The 22,231-nt window shown below is 40.7% G+C and overlaps 1 protein-coding gene across 1 annotated transcript; it reads left to right on the forward strand.

Moving 5' to 3' along the window:
• Positions 1-6,988: 6,988 nt before the first annotated feature.
• On the forward strand, positions 6,989-21,544 carry ska3 (spindle and kinetochore associated complex subunit 3). The gene is made up of 11 exons (XM_080457015.1): positions 6,989-7,166; positions 10,042-10,103; positions 12,142-12,310; positions 13,093-13,642; positions 14,466-14,515; positions 15,075-15,268; positions 15,714-15,884; positions 17,209-17,340; positions 17,933-17,994; positions 18,699-18,826; positions 21,361-21,544. The coding sequence occupies exons 1-11, from the start codon at positions 7,052-7,054 to the stop codon at positions 21,525-21,527; spliced, it is 1,800 nt and encodes a 599-aa protein (XP_080313141.1). The 5' UTR covers positions 6,989-7,051; the 3' UTR covers positions 21,528-21,544.
• Positions 21,545-22,231: the final 687 nt, after the last annotated feature.

Here is a 22,231-nt window from a genome sequence, read left to right on the forward strand (position 1 = left end):
CACTATGCCTAACCTATCTACCCTAACCCTAAACCTCACAGAAATTATGCCTAAACCTAACCTCAAAACCCTGTCCAACCGGAGCGAAACACCAGGGAAAAGAGACTCTCCCATTCAGCTATGGCCAACCCAAGCCTATAACGATGCGTTATTATGGATCCCACCGCAGTTCTAGGCAAGACCCGCTGTGATTGGTCAGTAGTCGCTGTGATTGACAGTCCTCGTTTTTGCAACTATGCCTACCTAACCTTAACCCTAACCCTAACCTCAGTAAACCTATGCCTAAACCTAACCCTAACCTCAGTAAAACTATGCCTAAACCTAGCCCTGACCTCAGTAAAACTATGCCTAAACCTAAGCATGCATGCAAGAAAGATAACAGTAGGTCACAACTCTACAGAATTAAATATTTAGTTTATTTTCATACTGAGAAGACGGATGCAGCATGCGTTTCCTCCCCCCAGGGACTGAGATGCGTTTCTGTCGCATTTATCATTTTGGACAACAGACTGAATATTTAATCCTGTACAGCTGTGCTCATCCCTCTCTTTTTTTCCTCTTTCTTTAAAATAGACGCTCGGATGGGATTGGGCATATCTGCTCCCTCTTTATGTAAGGCTGTCCTGTCTGGCATGATGTTCATGTAATTCTAGCCTCCTAATTGAAGGTAGCCAGTGGTGGAGGAGGACAGTAACTATGAGTATTTGCTAGCTCATGACTTGATTACGCCGCTACATTTCAAATACAGAAGAAATATTGTACCTTCGACGAAAATAAAATGTACTTGGTATTTTGTACGTTTGAATACTTGAGTCCACTGAAAGTAGCCTATCCTTAGTTTTCAAAAGTTGTATTTTTATTTTTACAATGGTGCTTGTCTACATCTCTACCTGTCATCTATCTGTTGTGTACTGTATGAATACATGTCTGCCTTTGTGTACACAAAGCACACGTACAGTAGAGAAATCATTGTGTGTGTGTGTGTGTGTGTGTGTGTGTGTGTGTGTGTGTGTGTGTGTGTGTGTGTGTGTGTGTGTGTGTGCGTGCGTGCGTGCGTGTGTGCGTGCGTGCATGCGTGTGAAAGCCAAATATCATCATATACACACTGCAATATATAATTAACATGCATTGCATTCATCATATCATCACTTCAACAATATTTAGCAAGGAGCCTTGTCTGTTGACTGGGTGCAGACAGACAGACAGACAGACAGACAGACTGGGTGCAGACAGACAGACAGACAGACAGACAGACAGACAGACAGACAGACAGACAGACAGACAGACAGACAGGCAGGCAGGCAGGCAGGCAGGCAGACAGACAGACAGGCAGGCAGACAGACAGACAGACAGACAGACAGACAGACAGACAGACAGACAGACAGACAGACAGACAGGCAGGCAGGCAGGCAGGCAGGCAGGCAGGCAGGCAGGCAGGCAGGCAGACAGACAGACAGACAGGCAGGCAGACAGACAGACAGACAGACAGACAGACAGACAGACAGACAGGCAGGCAGGCAGGCAGGCAGGCAGGCAGGCAGGCAGGCAGACTTTCGCCGCCTGTCCAGCAACCCTCCCTCCACCCACCTTCACACAGAACTCCTTCATCTCCCAGCGCCTGGGCTTGCGGCTCTGCACCAGCACCTCCAGCAGCGTGGGCTGGTCCGTCAGGGTGGACACGCCCATCAGGCGGTTGTAGAGCGCCGTCAGCTGCCTCTCCAGACGGTAGTCCTGGACGTACTGTAAGAACACCTCCTTCTCCCGCTTGGAGAACTCCGGCTGGGCCCGAACCTGAGGTGCATACATATCGTTGTTGTCAGGTGGAAATCTTGTATGTCCAAAACCATTCCTTCCAATAAGAACAAATAGTGAAAATAGCCAATCTGACGACACGCTGCATAAAACTGGACTGTTAGAATGAAAAATGTTGAAAGTATAAAGTAGGACTTAATTGGTTAACAGCACAGCTGTAAGCATGTGTACAGGTCACACTTCTACTAAATATTAGTTTAGTTCAGTTGTTCTCAAACTATTCTGGACCAGCGCGCCCCCCCCCCCCCATCCACACCTGCACTTATGCTACACTGGACAGTTGATCTTTGTCATTAATGCTCAAGGACAGCATCACCCACTGCGTCTGCTACCATTGACATGCTGACTGAGAAAAGATGATTAAAATGTCATGAAACCTTTTTTTAAATCTTTCTTAATATTAAATGGGCCACTTTTCCAAACATCTATCTCTATACTTAGTACATATACTCTTTGTGTGTGCAGTTTGCCTGTAGTTGTCGTGGCTTGATGTCCTACAGTAGTGTTCTGGGTGCTTTGTGTCCTGGAGAGTCTCCCATAATAGAAGGGTCACATTGACACGTAAACATGTGTCCACAGGACAAATGAATACACAAGATTCAGAGAGTTAGTTTACCCCTTTCGGGACGTTTGAACACTCTCAAACGACAGCTTACAGTATGAAAATGGCATGGCATTAGAGCTCTTAGAGGCAGCATTATTATTGTCGTTACTATAAAAAAAAAGGTAATCTGTCAAATATTTTTAATGTAACATTTAAATGACATCTGAGAAATGTTCAAATATCTTTATCAAATTGACTCAGTTTGAACAGGCTGCATGCTCCATGCTGTCAGTCAAAAGGCCTTCATAAACTCAACCTAATCTAATCTAGAAGTCCTTGTTGGAGGGCACCTTCCCCCTATGCGCTGTTGGCATGCCTCATGCCAACCACCAACCGCCCCCCTGCGGCCTTACCGCAGTGCCCAGCTGGTAGTACACCACGGCCAGGTCGTCCTCCAGCTGATGGACTTCTGGGTCGTTCATGAGGCCCTGCCCCGATATGCCCAGCTCCTGGTCAATGTGGTCCAAATCCTTCTTCACCAGCTCTGTGTCCTCGGCCGTGGCGGTGCCTCCCATGTACGAGCAGATCCCCTGAACCAGGACCCTCAACGGAACCAAAGAAGATCATTGTCACTTTATTCTACTACAGCAATGTGATGTTTAACTTTACAGCATTTAGTTTACACTTTTACTTTAATTTTTTTACGTTGTGGTAGTTTACATTAACATTGCAATTTCATTTGATCTTTTTCCTTCTTTCTTTTCTTTTTTAACAATTACTTTCCAGTTTTATTTTATTTTGTCATACTCCAATCCAAGTTTGACCTGCCCAAGTCAATAACCTTGCTGCCCTTGTAGACTTTAGAGTCCTGGTGACAACAGGCTAATTCTAAAATATTGAAGTCCTTTTAGTTGTTATTGTTCCTCATTATGCCATGTACACATTTCAATGTATTTGTTTTAGTATTTATTGTGACCATAGCTCTGTATTGAGTGGTTCTCACTTCTCAACCTTTTTTTAGTTCTGGTCCACTAGCATATTTTGAATAATTCTCAAGGACCTCCCCATTCTACCGTGCCGAAACCAATGTCAAACTTCAATGAATATGAATATGAATTGTTTTAATAACAATGTTTTATTATTCTTTAAACGTTATTTATTAAACGTTGATTAGGAGAATGAAGCCATAGATAATTTTAAAAGTGTCTGACATGATATTAAACATTAGTGCCACATAATGGAGTGATTGTGACATTATCCATACATGGACCCCTTAAACGTATCTATTCAGTATACAGCATAAGAATGCATAACATAGCATGTCTATATTGTATTGCCTGATTCACTGCCTTTTTCCTATTATTTTAATGTTGTTTTATGCTTTTGCTTTTCTTTTTGCTTTATTGTTAAATTAGTTGTAACTGTAATTGTATTCTTGCTCTGTAAAGCACTTTGAGCTGCATTTCATGTCATGAAAGGTGCTATACAAATAACGTTTTTTATTATTATTATTATTATGTTACTTCTCTTTAAAAAATGGATATGTAACACTAATGATCTTAAAGCCAGAGTTATACTTGTTGGGTGCTGGTGTCACACATCTACACATACACTATCATGTGCTGCAGTGCAAAGTATATCAAGCAATAAAGGAGTATTCACCCAAAAAATGACTTATTTTCTATCAATTTACACACCCTATGAAGCCTTGAATCCATGGAGATTCTTTTGTTTTTGTCGCATTCCGAAGCCAATAATTTGATGACCGGTGGAGTCTCCTACTGAGTATCCTACTGACATATTAATGGCTTAGAAATGTGACAAAAACTAAAAAATCTCCATGAATTCAAGGCTTCATGGGGTGTGTAATTGATAAAAAATAAGTCATTTTGTGGGTGAACTACTCTTTTAACAGTCATTATTTCATTTCAAGCCCACCACCACACACTATTATATTATATTATATCAAAGATTTGATGGACTTAAAATATTTATTATAATATTTGACAAAAGTACAATATGCTGCATAATACTGTATATTAAACATTTTAAAAACATTTCTCCATGGACCACCTGTAATTATGCCATGGACCGCTGGTGGTCTGTGGACCACCAGTTGAGAAACAGTGGTATAGTAGCCTACATACAAACAACATTCGTTCAGTGTTTTTGTTAGGTTCAATCTGTCTTAGTTAAAATGTACAAAAGAGAAGAGCTCACCTCATGGTCTGCATGTAGCCCACTGGCTCCAGAACCTTTCCAAACATGGCCATGGCTGGAGCACTGAGTAATGAGTAGAGCTCTCTTAAAAAACAAACAGCAATTTATAAGGAAAATACAAATAATCATATATTATATCGTTACTGCCGGGCGGAAAGCTTGACATAACAACAAAGTATAAAATAGAGTATTATGAAAAAAACATTTTTCGACAGTGACAATATACTGTATGTATTCATAGTAACACTGTATAGGTATAATTTAGTCAGAAATATGGCACATGCATGGGCCTACCTATTTTCTGGGTGAATGTGGAGCCCTCTGGTAAAGTTCTCAGTAGTTCTGTAGCTTCTGTTCAGGACAGGTGTGTGTGGTGACCTTCATGGTTCCCTCAGTATTTATTCACCCTCCAAAATAATCAACATCTGATAAGATGTCTCCACCGACCCCCGCCTCCTCATGTGACTAAACGTAACAGAATAAAACCCCGAAACAAAGTTTATGAAAATAAAGAAATGTGTAGGTGGAGACTTTCTTCCGAATACTGAAATAAGTTTGAAATAATATTGTTGACTAGTTCACTAGTCTGTGATTTGATTTGATGTATTGATTTAGCACAAATTGTAAAAACAATACAAAAAACTGTATACAAAATTTAAAAAGGAAAAGTGCCAGGAGGAGGCAAGAAGCCCAACGGGCTCATACGAGGTCTCTAAATATGTATAACACAATAAAACATTAATAGAACATGATTTGCAAACAACAAATTAGGCAACAAAGTTGGCACGCATGAATAGCCTATATTACAAATAGGCTAACATGATTGCAGTATAAAAAAAAATCTACAACATAGTTGAAATACCTGATTACCTAATCATCCATGACAAGATTACTGATAATAATAATTAGTTTGCAATTGATTGTTGACTAGTTCACTAGTCTGTGAACTTCACACTTAGTGTAGCCTATATTAAAGGTAGGGTAAGTGATTTTCTTTGGTTAAAATAAGTGTTAAATAGCTCTAAATTCTGATAGTACTCAATGCTATAGTGTCTGATCAGTAACAGGAGTCTCCATGTCTCTCCAGCTCTTTATAAAACAGAAAATGCATTTTCGTTTCAGTTTCAGTTTCATTTCCAATTTTAATCCAATAAGGATAGAGAACTCAGTCAGGATACAGATTAAACAAGTGATGACACTAGGACATGAGCTGACAAAATGGGAACTGGAACACTATAAAAAATTAAGCTGATAAATGGGTACTCTCTTCTGATTGGCTGAAATATTGTCACCTACCAAAAAAATGTATTTTCTGTTTATTAAAGAGCTGGAGAGACGGGGAGGCCCCTGTTACTGAACAAACACTCTATAGCAATGATTACTATCACAATATAGTGCTTTAATCTTTTAACAAAATACTTTTTGTTAATATCACTTACCCTACCTTTACCCCATCCACTGCAAAGTTGATTGCATGCAGTCTTGATGAATTGAATACACAGGACAAGACCCTAAGGCTTTTTGTGTTATCCTTTTTAGCATCATTGTAAAATCGTACCACTGTACTATTTGCAAACTATGTTGATAAAATATTCAATAAAAAAACCCCAAAAAAATTGGTTTGTCCTCTCTTGCAATTAGCCTCCAATGCGCTAGGAGGCAGCATAGCCTAGTCAGTCAAAGACATACGAACTGTGTTTCCGCTGAACCCAGATTTACGAAAACAGCAGACCTACAAGCCCACAACGCGTCACATTCGTGGCAAGATGTGGGCTTGTAGGTCTGATAATTTGGCATGCGGCACCGTCGTGCAACGAAGTATACTTCGGGTTTACGGTGACCAGCGTTGCCATGTCCGCTTATTATACGCGACCTTGGGCTTGTTTTTGTTTTTTTTTAAAGTTGCTTGTAAATAAATATTGAGTAGTTGCGGGTTTGCAGTTTTTTGGGGCTTGTTTCTAAAGTGTAGTTGCTTATTCGGGCTTCTTTGTTTCCTAATGTTGTTTAAACCAGTGATTCTCAAACATTTTCACGTCAAGGTCAAGGACCACCAAATTAATATATATTATAAACTATTTTGTGCCAGAGAGACCCCCATAATAATAAGATTTTGTGGATTTGAAAATATTAAAATGCGAAAGATGAAGAAAGACAGGAAATAGTAGATTTACAAGCTCACAACGCGTCGCATCGCGACGTGTTGTGAGCTTGCGAGCTTGTGGATATGCTATTTTCAAATAGCAGCGCTCATGTGGCTTCTTTTGGGCTTGTGTTTTCATATACATGGTTGCTTATTTCTCTCGCAGAATCTGTCAACACTGACCCGGATGTATAAAAGCTAGGCGCGGCGGCGGCGCCTCATTCAAAATAATCAGCGTTTTTCGCAGACTGTCTGCCAGACCGATGCTGTAGCAGGAGTGAATTTAAACGAAACAGTTGAACTTGACAGTTTTACTGTATTTGTTGGACGCAAAGATGGACCCCACGTCTCGCTTCTTCGCAAAACTCCGAAAGGTTGCTGTCAACCTGGAGACACAAAGCGCAGAGCTTCAGGGAGCTTATGACACCCGCAACGACGAGGATGACGACGGTGAGTGATAGCTGTAGAATACAACTCTCGTAGACGTATTTATGATTCTGACTTTTTCAATCTACGAGAGTTGTAGGGTTCACCCCCCATGGACACAGGGACTTTCAGCACTATACCCCGTAGACACTCCATAACATGTACAAATTGAAAATAAAGGTCCTTCCCCCCACGCCCCAAATGTTAACTCTCGCTACGGGGTAGTAGTTTAATGTAATAATCCATATCTTTCAATAAAGAAGTGTTTTAATGCCGTCTGTGGCCGAATCTTTCGGAAGTTCCCAATGGGCGGTATCGACGCGCCCATCTGGTGAAACCCGGAATTACACTCAATGTAAACCGGAAGTAAACGAGGGTGAAAAAATGGCGTTCGGCCACAGACGGCATTAAAACACTTCTTTATTGAAAGATATGGATTATTACATTAAACTACTACCCCGTAGCGAGAGTTAACATTTGGGGCGTGGGGGTAAACACCTTATTTTCAATTTGTACATGTTTGGAGTGTCTACGGGGTATAGTGCTGAAAGTCCCTGTCTCCATGGGGGGTGAACTCTACAACTCTCGTAGATTGAAAACGTCAGAATCATAAATACGTCTACGAGAGTTGTATTCTACAGCTAAGTGACATGGTACAAACAACAACATGATCAGTGGTGGGGAAAGTACTCCCATGTTTTACTTAAGTAAAATTATCAATACGTGCGATGTAGAAGTACCCTGTTACAAGTGAAATTTCTGAATTCAAAATTGACTTCAGTTAAAGGAGCACTTCACCCCTGGAAGAAGTTTTCGGTCTTTTAATGAAGTTTAGGAGTGAAGAAACAAGATCCTGGGTTTTTTTTGTGAATAATCTGTGTTTTTAGATATCTAGTAATGTTCGCAATATTCGTGACGTTATTTGCATCATGAGAGATTGGTCTCATTCCTTTCCGCACTACATGTCTCGGCGTGTCTCAGTCAGACCATCTCAAAAGACAGCCCCAATGGGGTGTCCGTAACACTTTGTTCAACCTTCTTTCACCACTCGGCCACTCCCATTAGCTGCGGCCAGCGGCCCTTGCAGAGTGAGGCATTACTTTACCTGAGTTATCTTCTGATAGTTGTACTTGAATGTTGACATGAAATAATAATCCTGTGTAGTGTTTCATAAGCGCAAGCTTGAAAAAAAAAATACAGCGTGGAGTAGCAGCGCTGGTAAACAAACACCGTCACGAAAGGCTAGGATCATAATACCAAGGATGTGACAGTGATGTCAATACTATGCGACACGGAAGTGAAACTGCATGAAGATACTGAGGATGTCCCAGTGATATGACATCACTAACGAATCCTTGGACATATATGTAACTAGCTGAACGTTTGCGAGGACAGCCAGTGTTGCCAGATATTGTGAGAGAAATAAGCAGCCAGGTCTATGAAAACAAGCCCAAAAGAAAAATAACTATGCCAAGAGCACTTTACCTAGACATGGGATATTATATATTTGAAAATTGCTGATCTACAAGCTCACAACGCTTCGCAACCCATTGTGAGCTTGTAGATCTGCTATTTACAAAAAAATCTTGAGGGGGAAAAAGTCCAAAATGTGGATTTTTTTTTTTTTTTTGCAAAATATTTTTATTTGCTTTTCAAACTGTGGAATATTTTTGACACATATTTGTTAGGGGCTCCCTGACACAAATTATAATTTCAGATGGGGGTCTGTGGAAAAATACATGAACATGTTTGAGAACCACTGGTTTAAACAGCAATCAAAACATTTGGAAACAAGCCCAAATATCAACTACATTTTAGAAAGAAGCCGCTTATAATAAGCAGACATGGCGACACTGGCATGCTGTTTGGATGTTATTGTTGGAGATCACACCCACATGGAACCTCCCCTGCCACAAGGCACCAAAGCATTCTGGGAGTTGAAGTTATAGGCAGTGATACGCTGTGGTCCCCCTGTGGTCCCCCCTGTGGTCACCCCTGGAACTTCTTCCAGGGGTGAAGTGCTCCTTTAAAAGTACAAAAGTATTGGTATCCAAATGTTTGAAAATAGCAGATCTACAAGCTCACAATGCATCACTTCTCCTATTTTCAAATAGCCTAGGTATAAAATAGGGCTAAAGTGCTTAATGTATGTTTTATATTGTAATGCTTTATATCTGCAAAGTAACTAAAGTTTTCAAATAATTGTAGTGGAGTAAAAGTACAATATTTGCCTCTGAGATGTAGTGGAGTAAAAGTATTGGAAATACTCCAATAAAGTAAAAGTACCTCAAAATTGTACTTAAGTACATTACTTGAGTAAATGTACTTAGTTACTTAACACCACTGAACATGATGAATGGAACATTGTTGACATTTGCATAGATGCGAAAGTAAAAGTCAGACTTGATAAAATACATCCAAGATGGTCTTGATCCAAGACTAGGATAAAGCTTAAAATGCATTTTCCAATCAGTAGAGAGATCTCACACGACAGGATACAGGATGAACAAGTGAAATGGGAAGTGATGACACAAATAAATGAGCAGACATAATTGGAACACTATCAAATTGAAGCTGATAAATGAGTCCTACTTTCTCCTGATTGGCTGAAAATGCTACTGAACAAACGCACCATAGCAATGATATATTTTTTTTTTTAACCAAAAAATATCACTTAACCTACTTTAACTCAGTGGTCCTCAAAGTGGGATCCGGGACCCCCTTAGTGGTCCCTGAGGAGGTTCCAGGGGGTCCCCAGGAAAACAACTGAACCACCTTACACCTAGTATCTACTTATAAAAAAGCTCGCTTGTAGATCTATTTTCAAAATCAGTTAGGGGGTCCTTTACATGAAAACGTTATAGAACCACTGATTAAACTCAACGTGTTTTCCCCCCAGAAAAGACAGAGAGAGCCACGCGGGCGTGTTATGAGCTGAGCTCTGAAGTTAAGGAATTTAAGGTAGGTAACTACTTGATACAAGTCACATTAAAGCATTATGTGTATATTCTTTGTTTTGCTAAAGGAAATAATCTGTTCAGTAACGGGGTCTCCCGCTTCATACAAGTCACATTAAAGGATTATGTATAGGACAGAACTCCATACAGGATAAACAAATGAAATTGTAACTTTGTGATGACACAAATAAATGGGCAGACATGATTGGAACTGGTCTGAACACATAGGCAGGGCAGGACCCAGAGTATATGGGCCCCTGGCAGGCTGTGTTCCCAACCTTTTCCTTCTTACATCTGACAAATATTAAACCCTCCACACTTCAGACATGTTAACCACTTAAGCCATGCTCATGAAGAATAGCGAAAATGGCCGACTCCACCCCGTTACTTTTAGAAACATATTTTAACACCGTTATTGGTGTGGTTCAGAATGACGTTTCATGTGGGGTGTAAAATCTTAGACTACGCTAGGACCCCAGGTTGGAAAACACTGTCTTACATCAGTGTTTGGTCAGTTTAACGCAGCCTGCCATGTTTTCACCCTGCTGTAGTTTCTCAGCTGAATTGGGGGGGGGGGGGGGGGGGAGGAGGAGTGAACTACAAAATCAGTCTTGGCTGTCATTCTCCCCCTTTAACCTCACAGCAGCCATTTTGACCTTAAATAGGATAAACGCAAGTGTTTTACTTATGATACTAATTAATTCAGGTCAAAGGGAGTCATGGAGCAGAATATTAATTGCCAAGTCATTAGTAATTAAGTAGCTAATGGCTAATACATTATGCAGATCTCGGACCGTCCAACTTAAGTGCAAACGACCAGACTTTAAATCTTTTTGGTATTTTGAATCCTATTGCTACTACTTTACGTTACTACTTTTTTGTTGTTTAGTCTTGTTTTTATTATGTTTACTCCTGAAGCTTAGTCTTTGCTTAGCATCTTTTTCTTATCAGTCCCGTTTCTTACTGTGGTGATGCAGTATAGCAACTGAATTTCCTTCATGGGATCAATGAAGGTGATCTGATAACACCTGTGTCTACCTACTGTTTCATGTCAATATGGCTGTCTGGCTGTCATGAAAAAGGTTTATTGTGTAAAAGTGAAACTTGGCAATTCATTCAGACATCTGATTTGGTTGTCTGTTGCACAGTACAGCCAAATCCCTAAAATAGCTGATATTTCATAAATTACATGCATGTATGTATGCATATGGAATAGGGCATAGCAGTGGCGGCCATTTTGTGGTTTCCCTCAAAAAAAGGCCATTAATTTTTCCCATAGAGATTTCCAAAAATATGTATATCAATTATTTTAAGCTTAGAATCAAGACATCCAGGCTCCTGGTGAATCTTGACCATAAACATTAGATTTTGTGAATATTTGTTTGTTTCGCAGCTTTTTGAAAACCGCAAAACAAATGGTATTTATTAAATGTTTTATGGTCATGATTCACCAGGAGCCTGGATGGCTTGATTCTGGGTTTAAAATAATTGATCTAAATATTTTTAATTGTCTTTTTTTTATTTTTTAGAACCACAACATGGCCGGCACTGCTATGCCCTATACATGGATTGTATGGAATATCACCAATGGCTAATAATAATATTTTTATCAGCCATTCTGGGCCTATCTCTCATCCATCAGGCTCAATAAAGTCATTACATACTACCAAAGAAATGCATAACCCATAAACACAACGAGCAAAAAGATTATAATCTTCATTAGTTTGGTGACAATCATGATTAATGTGCACAATTAAAATATTAAGCAAAATCTGACAGCCCTACATGATTAATGGGCACAATTAAAATATTAAGCAAAATAATCTGCCAGCCCTGCCTCTAGTGTGTCAAGAAACAGACTTTAACCAGTTGAACGGTGAACACTAGCGACCCTATTCTATGGCAAACGGTGTGACGTCACATTCATTCTTGATACAGCCCTGGTGATCCTGGTCAACTAAGTGTTTAAAGTTCAACTGTTCCAACATGAATTGCATTACAGTAAGTGAACCACAGTGCCATGACCACATGCTTTCATACAGTCTCAGGTGCTGGCTGACCTGCAGCAACAGAGGCAGCGGGTGACTGAGGTGGACCGGTTCCTTGATGCATGCATGGTGATGAAACGTAAAGTTGATGAAGACATGGATACGATTAGGAAACAATGTGAGAAGTACGGCTACCAGGCTCCCCAAAACCGGCAGAAAACAAGTAAGTAAAGGAGGGTTAGTAGCTGGTGGGATTTCTTGGTGAAGTATGCAGAGATGAGATGTCATATCACAGACAACTTTCTTGCGTCCCAATTTTGGCCATGCCATTATAGGCAAAGTAATGAAAAATCACACCCAGTGTGAAGTGGGCGGTGTGGTCATCACAGTGCTCATCATAGTGATGGAAGCTCACTTAAAAAAAAAAAATATTTTTTGAAGTGCATAATCCTATTTATAGGTTATTAATGTCATCATGTGTCTCGCTAGCCAATCACAGTGCTGAATAGTCAGCCAATAGTCAGCCAATCACAGTACAGCTAGGGGTGTACTATAATGAGCCAATCACAATACAGCTAATGAGGTGTTCCAACCCCACTTATAGACCGCCCAAAAAAAGGCTAATCTACGAACTGAATTGTGGGCTGAACCCCTATTTGACCTATTTGTGTATATATAACTATACCTTTCAAGATGGGAACCCCTTTTGGGGTTCCTGTTGCTATGTACAGTATATAGCAACATACTTTTTTGTTATTTTTGAATACATATCAAGTTTTTCAGAAAACGTAGGTCAGGATTTAGAAGCCGTTTTTAGAATCGGCCTCAGGTCTAAATGGGTTAAGTGGTTAAGAGGGAGATCTGCACCAAGAAAATTAGATGGACTGTCATTTTTACTGCAAAACCTTTTTCCTAGTGTGATATACGTGGCACTGCTTGTTATCAAACATTAAGCCTTTTTACTGTAGGGAAGAGTCAACTTTATTGTACCCCCCACAAATAAAGGAGGAACAGAGCAGGAGGTGGTGGATGATGAGGAAGCAGGGCAAGGAGCTGAAGATGCAGAGAAGGTTGGAGAGGACCCACCCGCTCCGGACCCTCACCCTGCAGCCTCCACAGCAGACCTCCAGCGCACCCCTCAGTTCTCTGACTTCGGCCTGTCGGAGGCCAACCTGAGGAGGAGGATGGTTGAAGGCGCTGCAGACACTTCAGTCGAAGCGGCGCTTGGTGGAGCGGACCGCGGCGGAGCTGCAGCCGCCGCCTCCTCCTCCGGGTATTTACGCACCCCTCAGTTCTCCGACTTTGGCCTGTCGGAGGTGGACCTCAGGAAGAGACTTCAGGGGCTCGACGTCGCCGCCCCCTTACCGTACTCGCCACCCTCCATGTACATGCCCAGTGCCACACCCAAGACGCCCAAGTGCGCGCTGCAGATGGACGACGAGCTGCACTCGCCCCAGGCACCGTACTTCGGCGCGTATGAACACACCATGTGTCTGAACAATGACTTCACCATGGATCTGCAGCGGAAAGGGGTTGAGCTTCAGGCTGCTCAGAGGTAAGCTTGTTATCAGTGGAGGAAATGTGACCCCGCCATATCTCTAAAATACTGACTGGGATACTTTCTCAAATTTGGGGTGCAGTACTTGAGCTGCATGCAAAATTATTATTGAGCTATTGTTAATTACTTTTTTTTTTAATAACCAGGAGTTGCCCCTAGAGTTCAATGACAAGATGTGACAATGAGTTGCGGTTATTTTGCTCCCTTGTATGCCTAGTGTGTATTATGGAAGTGACAATAAAACTGATTCTGAAGATATCAACAAAGTACGACAGTAGGTCCACTGAGATTAAGACTAAATGTATAACTTTAACCTTGCATGTCAAATGATGATGTGTAAATGATGACAAAGAAACACAAAATGTGTTTTAAAAATGGTTTACTGAGGCATATTTGTGCTTCCCTAAACACATTTCAAGCTAAGTTTTCATTTATCCTCTATGGCAGTATGCAGTAAAAAATTATCTCAGCCGAAAATATAAGGACGGTTGTTTTTGCTTCCCTGCCCTCTACTTTCTTTGTCACTTCATGGAAAATTTTTGCCCTCTTTCCGTATATATATATATATATATATCACTCATATTCTCATGGTTAAAGTCTGTTTCTTGATGCACTAGAGGCAGGGCTGGCAGATTTATTTTGCTTAATATTTTAATTGTGCCCATCATGTAGGGCTGGCAGATGTAAGGGAGACTTTCTGTGTGAAAGGGACGGGGACATTAGGGCAAATTGATTCTTTGTTGCATGTGAATGCTTTTTTTCATTGCCATATTATTGTGTTGAAAAAAGGATGTAAAATGAGTTCTTCTGTCATGTGCAGCTCAACTGTTTCTGCACACCACCCTGGGACTGATGGCTTGGCTTCACCTGGTATGACATTGCGATTTACATCGGATCCCTATTAGCTGCCACCAAAGTAGCAGCTACTCTTCCTGGGGTCCACATCTCCTTCTGTACATCTAGACTTTTGACAATTTTTAGGCAATTTGACACTACCCTTTTCACAGCAGTCATTTTTACAGGTTATTTTGGTTGGCATAAAGAATACTATTGAATTTATAATTCTGTTCAGGATCTGATTGCAATGGAGTGAACAATATTAATTCAAGTACACTGAATAATCAATGTGTCTATTCTTGTTGTATTTCGTCTATTGTGAGCATTTTTTCATGTCCATGCAAACTTGGCTGTACAAAGACTGTTAGAGACAGATGAGTACAACAATATTGTTTTTCCCGATTCTGAACTGATTGTCCAGCCTTTTGTATCGATACGTATGCCACTGGCGTCATTTGCGTGTCATTGTAACCCATGTACTAGATAGTTAACGCGTCATGAGGCACTAATGCAAACTAATGCATATTTACCATTTGGGACAGACAGTGTTGAACTTGCTCTTGTATTATTATTTTTTTGTTCTCTCCCGTAGATCGAATGTTTCCATCTCCTACACCGCCCCACCAAGTATATTCTCTCCCACGTATCCGGAACAAAAGAGTGTATGGACTGGCCTCTTCACCTCCACCGGAGGAGACCCCTTTCCTGAAGAAGCAGCCCCTGACGTCTCCTGAGGTCCCTCAGTTTGAATCGGCCTACCTCAACAAAGCGCTCGGCCGCAAAATGGTATAAATGATGACGTTAATGGATTTATTTGTATAAGAACTTTTCCAAACAAGGTTACAAAGTGCTTTACAGAACAATGATGACCATAAGAATTAGATGAGCGCATAAAGCGCGTGCATGTGTCTGTAAGCCCACTGGTTGTCAATGTTGGGTTCGGGGACCACCAGGGGTACAGGTCTGTAACTCCGGAGTGTATGACCATTTGGTTCTCTTTTGTACACTCATAGTTCTTGAGGATTTTACAGTGTAGATTGGGGTCACAGACCAAAAACGAATTGTATCAAATGGGGAGGGTGGGGGGGGGGTGTCCGTGGACTTATGCATATCGAACTGGCGGTCCTTCAAATTAAAAAGATTGCAAATCACTTAACTACACTATACTGGAACCCAGTATACACTGTAAAATCCTTTTTGTTTGAATGACCCGTTGTACTTTGGTTCCCAGGGTGAGAAACATACAGGGGCCACCTGGATCCCGGATCTTCCCACGCCTGCCAACCGCACAAAGCCTGGCCAGAGGCCCTGGGAGTACGACATTCCAGAAATGACACTTGACGACGTCGTACACACGCCCGAGACGCCAGAGTGGGCTTTTGGTCCACGGCCTGCAGGCACAGTAAGAACGCATCACATCGTAACCCCTATGTAGCTTGTACATCTGCAAGCAACCAAGTAGAGGTCAGGCTATAGGCAGAGTAACAACGACTGGTTAACAAGCAGGTAGACTAGAGTCTCTGTACGACTTGGACATGACACATGGCTTTCAACAGCTGGGTGCTGAGTAGTACCCACTACTAGACCAACTACGGCTGGGCAATATATCGATGTATGAATATCGTGATATGAGACTAGATATCGTATGGGATTTTGGATATGGTAATATCTTGATATTGCAAGCGTTTCAAAAATGTTTGAAAGACGAGATGCATTGTGAGTTTGTAGATAGTATTATCGTCACAATAGATTATCGAGGTATTTGGTTAAAATAATTGATGGTTGATTTTGTCCGTATCGCCTTTGCACCACTGTAAATAGGCATAATGTTTTTATGACACCCGCCGTTCACCGCCACCCAACGTCCACCCACAAGGCAGTTTTAACATGGATAGAGGGATATGTGTACTTGTAAACTCTTCCCACAGCAAGGCTCTGCAGGAGGCTAGCCATCAATGAGTGTCTGTCTGTGTCCGGAGCTAATCTTGCAAACCACTGGACCGATCCATGCCAAATGCTTGTGCACGCTGCCAGTAGGCCATGGAAGTGCCTCCATAAAAATAAATCATTTTTCTGAAATATCTTAACTTTAATTTGATAATGGAAGTCAACAGGGCTCTGATTGGGCTGAAACCGTGCCTAAATTTGGAGTCATGGATATGTCATAGACGAATGTCGTCCCAAGTTAGCCCATGAAGTATGAGGTTCACATTATAGCCACACTGTTCCTGTGTGGATCCTGAGATTTGATCTTTTTTAATTAATTAATTAAAAAAAAAAAAAAAAAGTTTGAACCCAAGATATGATGATTTGATGATTTGCTGCTCCATTCACTCTTTGTTTAACTACTTACTGAAAAAGGCTGCATCTCGGCTCCTAAGCACTTTTTTTTTTACAATGAATTTTGCTGTGGCACTCAGAGCCAAAATCCCATAAATAAGCATGGATGGCATTGAAAGAGTGGTTTCACCACAGTAAAATTCTTGTATCAGAAGACTAAGTTAATGTTTGCCTGAGATGTAAATGAATAGATATAACCGTGAATGTCAATGCAATATGAATGCTTTTAACCGCTTGAGTTGTAAAAGGGAACATTTTGCCACCCAAGAAATTGTTGGACCCTTTTCTTTTCTGAAATGTCACCGATTTTTGACTTTGTTTCTTTGTTCATTTGTCTTTCTTCCCTTCATCCTTCTCTCCTACCCTTCCTCCTTCCGTCCCTGTAGAGGGGTGTTGTAACTGGGCAAACGGAGCCGGTGGAGCCCAGTGTTCCCAGTCTGAAGCTGCATGATCCCATGATGAGCGGCATGAGCCCAAAGATGCCAGACCTCAGCTCTGAAACACTGACCAACATTCAGGTAAGTCTGCCATTTGACCACATCATTTCATGCAATCATGAACCTTGGTGATGCACTATGTAACTTTCCTGTTCTACCCCAGATTTGAACCACAGTCTCCTCCTGCTCATGTGCGTTGCAAACGTTTCACCATTCTTTTTATAGAGTGCATAGTCTGCCTTTGCAAATGATTTGTGTGCAAACTTAAGGGTTTCATCTTTTTTGGATCAAGCACCTGACTCTAAAAACGTGAAAAGGTTTTAACGGTGTGCTGAGTTCAGCAGTTTTTCTTAGCAAGACTTTGCAGTGGCCTTGTTCCAATATAGTTACCTGCATATTAACCTATGAAAAAGTACAGATTATATGCAAGAAAACAACTCTTGTCTAAAGCTATTCATGAGTTAATCCATATATATATATATATATATATATATATATATATATATATATATATATATATATATATAAAAAACATAAATTTGTTTTCCAATTACCTGAATTTAGTGGGAGTTGTAAATTATATGGTTTCTTCAGAAAGGCATTGCACAGAAAACTATGGAAGCATCAGATATCTTCAATTCATTCATTTTATCACTGTCTTTTATACCTTTAGCATCTGCTGGCACAATCCAAAACGGTGTTGCCAAACCACAGACCTTCAGGAAAGGAAAACGGGTAAACTGATCAAACGTTTTACAAATGATAAACCACGTTAACCTTGGCGTCCCCATTTTGTGCAGATTTCTCAAACTTGTTCACATGTCTCGTAAACGGCGAATCTACAAGCTCACAAGACATTGCATCGCGACACGCTGTGAGCTTGTAGATCAGCCATTTTCACTGTTTGTCATACACCAACGTCTGAGTGGTTAATCCCCGCATTGGAATAAGGGGTTCACACAAATCAGGGCTGCTCTGGGTTCATTAAATGTATGTAAAATGACTATTCTTTGTATATACTGAAATTAAGGCGGAACTTTAATACATCTCTATGTCCTGATCTCATTATAACGAAGACTCTGCGTCTATCTGTGTGTGTGTGTCTTGCTATACTTGTGAGGGCCAAATGTCCCCTCAAGTATTGTAGAATTTGACAAATGGTTGTTTTTATGGTTCCGAAATATTTTTAGACTTTAAGCTTACAGCTAGGAAAAATGGTCAGGTTGTGTTTAGGATTACATTTAGAGGTTTTAGGTGTTGCTATTTTTGGTGTGCGCACAACTAAGTACAACTCAGGATTTAGGGTCAGAGTTAAAAATGGTACCAGTATTTATAAAATTGCTGTGCTAAAAATGTTGATGTCCTCACAACTAAGTATAGTATTACAAACGTGTGTGTGTGTGTGTGTGTGTTTGGGCTTGTCTGTAATGTTGTTCCAGATCCAAGGTCATATTCGAGGTGACGCAGGTTGAGTTCCAGCGCCTGCCCGGCTACCTTCGTCAGATGCCTCTGTCCAGCCTCAACCAGGCCGTTCAAAAGCTCAACGAAGCTGCTGCAGACTCACACGGTTAGTTGGAAGAGCATGGTGGGCTGTTTTTCGACCCAATAAATTGGTGGGGGGGGGGGGGGGTTTCAATGGATCCTTACGGATCTGTAACTCTGAGAGTTACCTTACGGGTCCATTTGTACACTCTCAGAGTTATGGGGGTCCTTGAAATTAAAAAGGTTTGAGAACCACCGATCTAGGAATAAATAAAAACGAATTAATAATTCTTAATGTGCAACTACACGGGTTATTACAATTTGTCACCGCAATGTTCTAATGCTTAAATGTGTGCTCCGTCATATGATGGTGTGGCGTGCCGAAAATAGCAGACCTACAAGCTCACAACGCAAAGTATGAATCAGGCTTAAAACGGTTTCCTCTCCTTGTGAATCTTCAGTCTGAACTAGGCTTTAGGTGGGTGTAACCACTACACTATCTTCTATTTTCCACAGACAGGCCACCCCATTCTCTGTAAGACAGAGACCGATTAGTTGGTGAGAGGGAGACACGGGGACAGTGGCTCCAGAGACATGAGTCATTTATCAAGAGAATGTTGTCCAAGGACAGATGCTCTTTTACAGCAACAGCTGGCTGCACACTCACAAAATTACACACATTCGTGTAATGCCATTAAGTGAAGTGGCTTTTGTCCAAAGCGCTTTTAGTATAGATGGGTCTCTGGGAAAAGAACCCCTAACCATGGCAGCATTAGTGCCAGGCTCTAATCTGTGACCCATACAGGGATGCCGTTTATTGTCCCATTTGCATGGTTCCGTCCATTCCTCCATGCATACTGTGTGTAATTGGCAATGTGTCACTGTCCACTGGCAACGCTATCTAAATGTGTCAGACGGACCATGGAAGCTGAATACATAGTATCTTTTCCAATGTGTTTTATTCAATGCATTACTTGAAAAGGATCCATCTTAAGTGGCAACATAAGATTAACCTAATAGTAATTTGACACCCAGGGCTGCGTTACACTGTATCAACCACATTCAAACGCTTTAAACCAATGTGACCTCCATTAAGCGCTAGATTCAAGCATACCATTTCTGTCGGGCAGAAACCATGCATGTCCAAAACCGTTCCTTTTCAGGAAATGGAGAAAAGAACCTGTGTACCTAATGTATAGGGAAAATATGTGATTGACGAGCTCAGATGTGACTCGTTTAGAGCTTGTAAAGTCGGCTACTTTTGCATGACACTGTCATACGATGAAGTATTAAATGGGACACCAATTTATGAAAAGATGTTATGCCAATACAATTTTTTTTTTTTTTACCTGACCGCTACGATGTTCTCTTGATGAACATCGTAACCAGGGTGTGAGACTGAAAGTTTACAGCTTCAATTCTCACAAGAGCTACGTGAAAGTATTCCAACATGTGGGCCTGGGCCCACTGAGGATATTGCAAGTGGGCTTCCAAATGATTGGCAAAACATTACGATTTTACCATGGTTTTTTTTTTTTCTTTCTTTGAACAATTAGTTTTCATTGCGATACTGATGAATGGAAACCTGTGTGACGTGGTCAGATAGGTGGGCCGCGAACACTTTCAAGATTTTCAAGTGGGCACTGACTCGGAAAAGGTTGGGAACCGCTGCAGTATGCCATTGAATTCTTTGAGCAATACACTTGACAGCCATTTGTCATTCAGCAGTCCTTGAAGTTGGGCCTGGCTTGAACCTGGGCTGGAAGTGAAATATACAGTGCATTGTCTGGCGTGTCACTTTGTAAAAGATACATCATCTCAAGTGACGGCGCAATTTCACCTCGGGAGTTGGTTTACAACAAGAATGTCACGACAAAAGACGAGTCCAGCCCTCGTCTTGTCTGGGGCTGAGCCCATGGGGCTGATCCCCATTTTGGAAAGTCTTAGACCACAGCTGGCTGACGTTTTTTTGACCAATATATTGTAAAGAAAAGTGCCAAATTTTGAAGTGCATTTGAAAAACTTAAAAAAAAGATTGGATGAAGTTGCTATTTGAGAACATTAACTTGTAAGCAAACGAATATAAACACAAATCACTTTTGGATAGATACACATTTTAAATTATAATGTTAATGTGCCCAATTATTAACACCTTTTGTTTGAAATCAGTTGTGATTTGATTGTATTATGAGTTGCATATAATATATTATATAGTATCGCTGTCAGGAAAAAATAACCTGTATTCCAAAGGCTCCAATGTAGTTAATAGTCAAAAGCTCCCGACTAACCACTTTCACTTTATAACGTTTTCAAATAATGGACTCGGACCGACTTAACCACTTTAATTTTAAAACCTTTTGCAAATGATTGCAAAGATAGCAGACCTACAAGCTCACCGCGTGTCACTATGAGCTTGTAGATCAGCTGTTTTCGCTACTTTTGCGTGATGTATACACACACTCCTTGTATATCTTTAGGCCTGACGGCAACAACATAAGTTTGTTGCACTGTTATCAGTGGAGAGATGGGATGTTGTGTATGTGCTCAACAGTTTTCTCCACAAGCCATTCAGTCTTTATTATAATCTATGTCATTGTTGGTCTTTGGTGCCCTCTGCAGATGAAAATGAAGAGTTCAGCATGTCCATCCTGAAGAGGATGGCAGGTTTAGACACTGTGAGCAAGGCTCCAGTCTACTTCCTCTGCCTCACAGAGCTCAACAGACTCAGGCAGGTCCGAGGTGTGGGGATGAACTCGGAATACAGGCTGATCACCAAAAACACCTGACTGCGTCTTGAACGATTGTTATGTGGTGTTGTTCATTCATTCTGGTTGACATAAATGATGTTTAATGATGATGTTTAGTGATGTATAATGATGTTTTAATTGCAATGTTTAAAAGTTATACTGATTTAATAAAGGATTTAATTGCCTCTGTTGTTTTTTTTACAAGTGAGCTGTACAGTCCCTATCTTTATTATTCCATTATATAACCATCAACCGTGCCCTTGAACAGCAACTTATTTGCTTACTTGGAACGGTAACAATTATTATTGTGCTAATCTATTTTCAGATTGGCACAATCTTTCTTCAAAGTAATGCTATTTTTTTTTGTTTTTACATTTTACGTGTTTATGCTATAGTTGCCTAAGAACTATCAACCATATATATTAAAATCTGTAATCAACTGTATTGTTTGCACAATTACAGGTAAAAGTGAGGTGAAACTATTTATGCAGGCTTCACGTTTGCAGCTCAAGGAGTAAAGGGGTTTTAAGGAAGGGGGGGGGGGTGCACAAAAAAGCCAAAGTCTAGATCTATAAATCTAACTCCCATTTACAGGTACTGTTCCCATGCTTGATTTATTAATTGCATGGCTAGACAGTTCTTGCACTATTACAACTTTGCAGTCCACTGAATTAATTAAAGTACATTTTACTAGTACTATATCTTATAAGGCCACACAACATTTTCCCACTTTTAGCTGTAAC

This window comes from Gymnoscopelus braueri (genome assembly GCF_963280865.1).
Source record: "Gymnoscopelus braueri genome assembly, chromosome: 18".
Lineage (NCBI taxonomy): Eukaryota > Metazoa > Chordata > Actinopteri > Myctophiformes > Myctophidae > Gymnoscopelus > Gymnoscopelus braueri.